Source organism: Cyprinodon variegatus, unplaced genomic scaffold, assembly GCF_000732505.1.
Source record: "Cyprinodon variegatus isolate N-32 unplaced genomic scaffold, C_variegatus-1.0 Scaffold699, whole genome shotgun sequence".
Taxonomy (NCBI): Eukaryota; Metazoa; Chordata; class Actinopteri; order Cyprinodontiformes; family Cyprinodontidae; genus Cyprinodon; species Cyprinodon variegatus.
Genome location: NW_015151152.1, coordinates 233,062 through 235,934, shown reverse-complemented (window position 1 = coordinate 235,934; position 2,873 = coordinate 233,062). Strand labels below are relative to the sequence as shown.

The window sequence follows — 2,873 nt, the reverse complement described above, 5'->3', positions numbered from 1 at the left end:
TGACCAAATACTTATTTTCCACCATATTTTGCAAATAAATTCTTTAAAAATCAGACAATGTGATTTTCTGGATTTTTTCTTCTCATTTTTGTCTCTCACAGTTGAGGTATATCTATGATGAAAATTACCGGCCTCTCATCGTTTTGAGTGGGAGAACTTGCACTATTGGTGGCTGACTAAATACTTTTTTGCACACTGTATATATTAGGAAACTAGAGGGTGTTAGCTTTCAAATAATGTATTGGACACTTAATTTGGGCTAGCAGTTAAAAGGTTAAGCAATAAAAGAAGTCATGCCTACATAACAGAAAAAATGACTACAATACAAAATACATTTGCATATTTACTAACCTTGGCATAAATAGCTAAAGATCAGTAAACAAAGTTTTAATCCCCTTTTCGGGGACTCTTAACATCACTGATCATAATCCCCAAAGCAAGCATATCATTTTAGTCTCTGTGACTAATGCATTTACTTTGTCCTTGAAAGATAGATAAAACTCTACAATGATACAAGGCAGAAGTTGGCCTAAGATTGTCAAAACATGGAGAATACACTACTGCAGTATCAAGAAAAAAAAAACCCTTGGCTCATATGAAAAGAATACCAGGTAGGAAACCAGTCCTTGATTCTAAAATCCATTTAGAGGTGATTAAATTTCTAGAGAGCTGGTATTTGTTGCTATTTACTATTTACGTACTTTATCTCATTTAGTTTCCACTGAAGGTTTTACTATTTTTATATTTACTGACCTTGGTGTGTTGTGCAGCAAAGCAGTGATGTCAGGACTGTGGAGAAAAGACAGTCAGGTTACAGTTTAGTAAAGCATCAGAAACATGACACAAGCTAGGTAGCATCTGTATGTCCTTAGATTAGTTTGTAGACTTATACCAACGACTTCCTGTTAATTTAAAATCAGATTTATTCATTTGATGTATTCATTTATTTTAAATGTTTAATCCTGATTATAAAACATATTCTACTCACCCAGATGAAACAGTAAAGATGTTTCCATTGCCATCTTGATAATACGCACTAGAACTGGTTATGTACTGGTTTCCTCTGAAATGAGCTCTCAGCTCTTCTCTGTAAATACCAAGTTTTGGTTTCCGCTGTGCTGACGCTGATCGTTTGACTAAACCTGCCTGCCTTTGCACGAGGTGCATTAGGCTGTATTGAAGTAAAACTCTTGAGAAAAATAAAACAAAGTGTGATTTGAGCACAAAAATACCAATAGGATTAAAAGGTTAAGAGTCATGGCTTTTTTATTGATAGACCAGCTTTCCAGGATTTACCGCACTTCTTCATTAAACTTTAGTAAGATAAAATAGGATCAATGATTTATTTCTTATTATTAACTCTTCAGACTGAAAAAAAAAATTCAGGCAGTAGAACAGCAGCCTTGTAAGAGGAAGTGGTGAGTTTTGTAGCTCTCGTTTTTTCTGCTTTCACCAGAGGATGTGGTTGGAAAAAGTAAAGAAAACAAAGCTCCGTCATCATGAACTGCAGCCACAACACTGCATATATTCATGCACACATTTTGATTTTTCCAATTCTGCTGATGAAGGTTCTCAGTCATCCAGGTCATAGTCATTCCATAAAAACTCACGAGGGACCTACCCGCTCCAGCCGGTGAACAATACCTCCTTAACGACCGACTCTTATCATAGACAGGTTTCAGGTATTACAGGAGACAATCCTCCCCTTAAAGGCAATCTCCCCCCTTTAACGACCGACCCCTAGAATCATAGACAGGTTCAGATATTACAGGCTAACGATGGAACCAAACGACCCATTCATTGGTTACCATTTGCATGTTTTCAAGCGATAAAAGGCTTTGTCAATATAAGACTCAAACTCACTGCGGATCCAGACATTTGAATTGAGAAAGCTTCCTGAAGAGGTGGCGAAACGTCTTCAAATCTTGGAAACCAAGTCCAGTGGATATTTTTTTTTTCTTTACGGAATTTTTCCAATTAGTTTGTCGCTTCTAATTTCTGCTTCTGAGTCATTTGACTGAGTTAATGTTCATTCAGTTTATTTCACATGTTAAAAACAGCTTTCATTCTTTTTTATTGTTTTTTTCAGAAACTACCTATTGTATTTATAAAAAGTTTTTGTTTGATTTTTAACCCTAGACTATATCTGGGTCTTTAATTAGTTTCTTTGCCTCATTGAGTTTTGCAGATTGGTTCAATGACCTGTTTTACTGAGACCCAAGCTGCTCTACAGGAACCATTAACATCCTGAATCACACAGAGAGAGCAGCTTCTGTCTGAACTCAAGCTGCTGCAGGTCGTCTGAGATATGAAAAGCAGATGGCGCTCTAACACGATCTGTCTCTTGGAAGGAAAAGAGGAAGTCAGTAAACCTTCAATTGTAATGGGTGTATACATTGCTCTGTTCGAAATCCTGGGCTGCATCCTCCAAGGACGCGGTCTACCAAAATCTGTGAAAATAAGAAGACCGCAAGTGTTTTGGCTGTGAATTCGAACAGATCTACCCTTCGGCGGGTTTTAATGCCATATGCTCTGTTGCTTAGCAACCATGACAGTTGACACGCAAAGCAGGAAAAGAATGAAAACCAAAGTTTTCAAAACTGTTTGTTTATTTATTTTCTTTCTTATTATAAAGTGAACAAAGACTACACTGACGAGAATCTAGAGTGGAATAAAGGTTCCAACCACCGGGAGCAGGAACAAATAAAATCAAATGTAATGATAGAAACCTTAGTCCGTTAAATAACCTGCTGCTGTCATTCTGCACATCTCTGATGTTGCTGCTATTTTCAAATATCCATCACTGTAAAAATGTCCATAGCTGCATATTGGTTATTTATTCTCTAGTTTTATATTGTTAAAACACTTTACAG

The 2,873-nt window shown here is 36.6% G+C and overlaps 1 protein-coding gene across 1 annotated transcript in view; it reads right to left on the bottom strand.

Moving 5' to 3' along the window:
* The window catches only part of LOC107097464 (Fc receptor-like protein 5), an 18,899-nt gene extending 17,261 nt beyond the window's left edge, over positions 1 to 1,638 (bottom strand). The window contains exons 1-2 of the mRNA XM_015394613.1: positions 989 to 1,638; positions 754 to 789 (exon numbers count right to left, since the gene is read on the bottom strand). Coding sequence (XP_015250099.1) covers positions 754 to 789; positions 989 to 1,022 — 70 coding nt within the window. The 5' untranslated portion in view covers positions 1,023 to 1,638. The remainder of the gene's footprint in view (positions 1 to 753; positions 790 to 988) is intronic.
* Between the last annotated feature and the right edge of the window lie 1,235 nt (positions 1,639 to 2,873).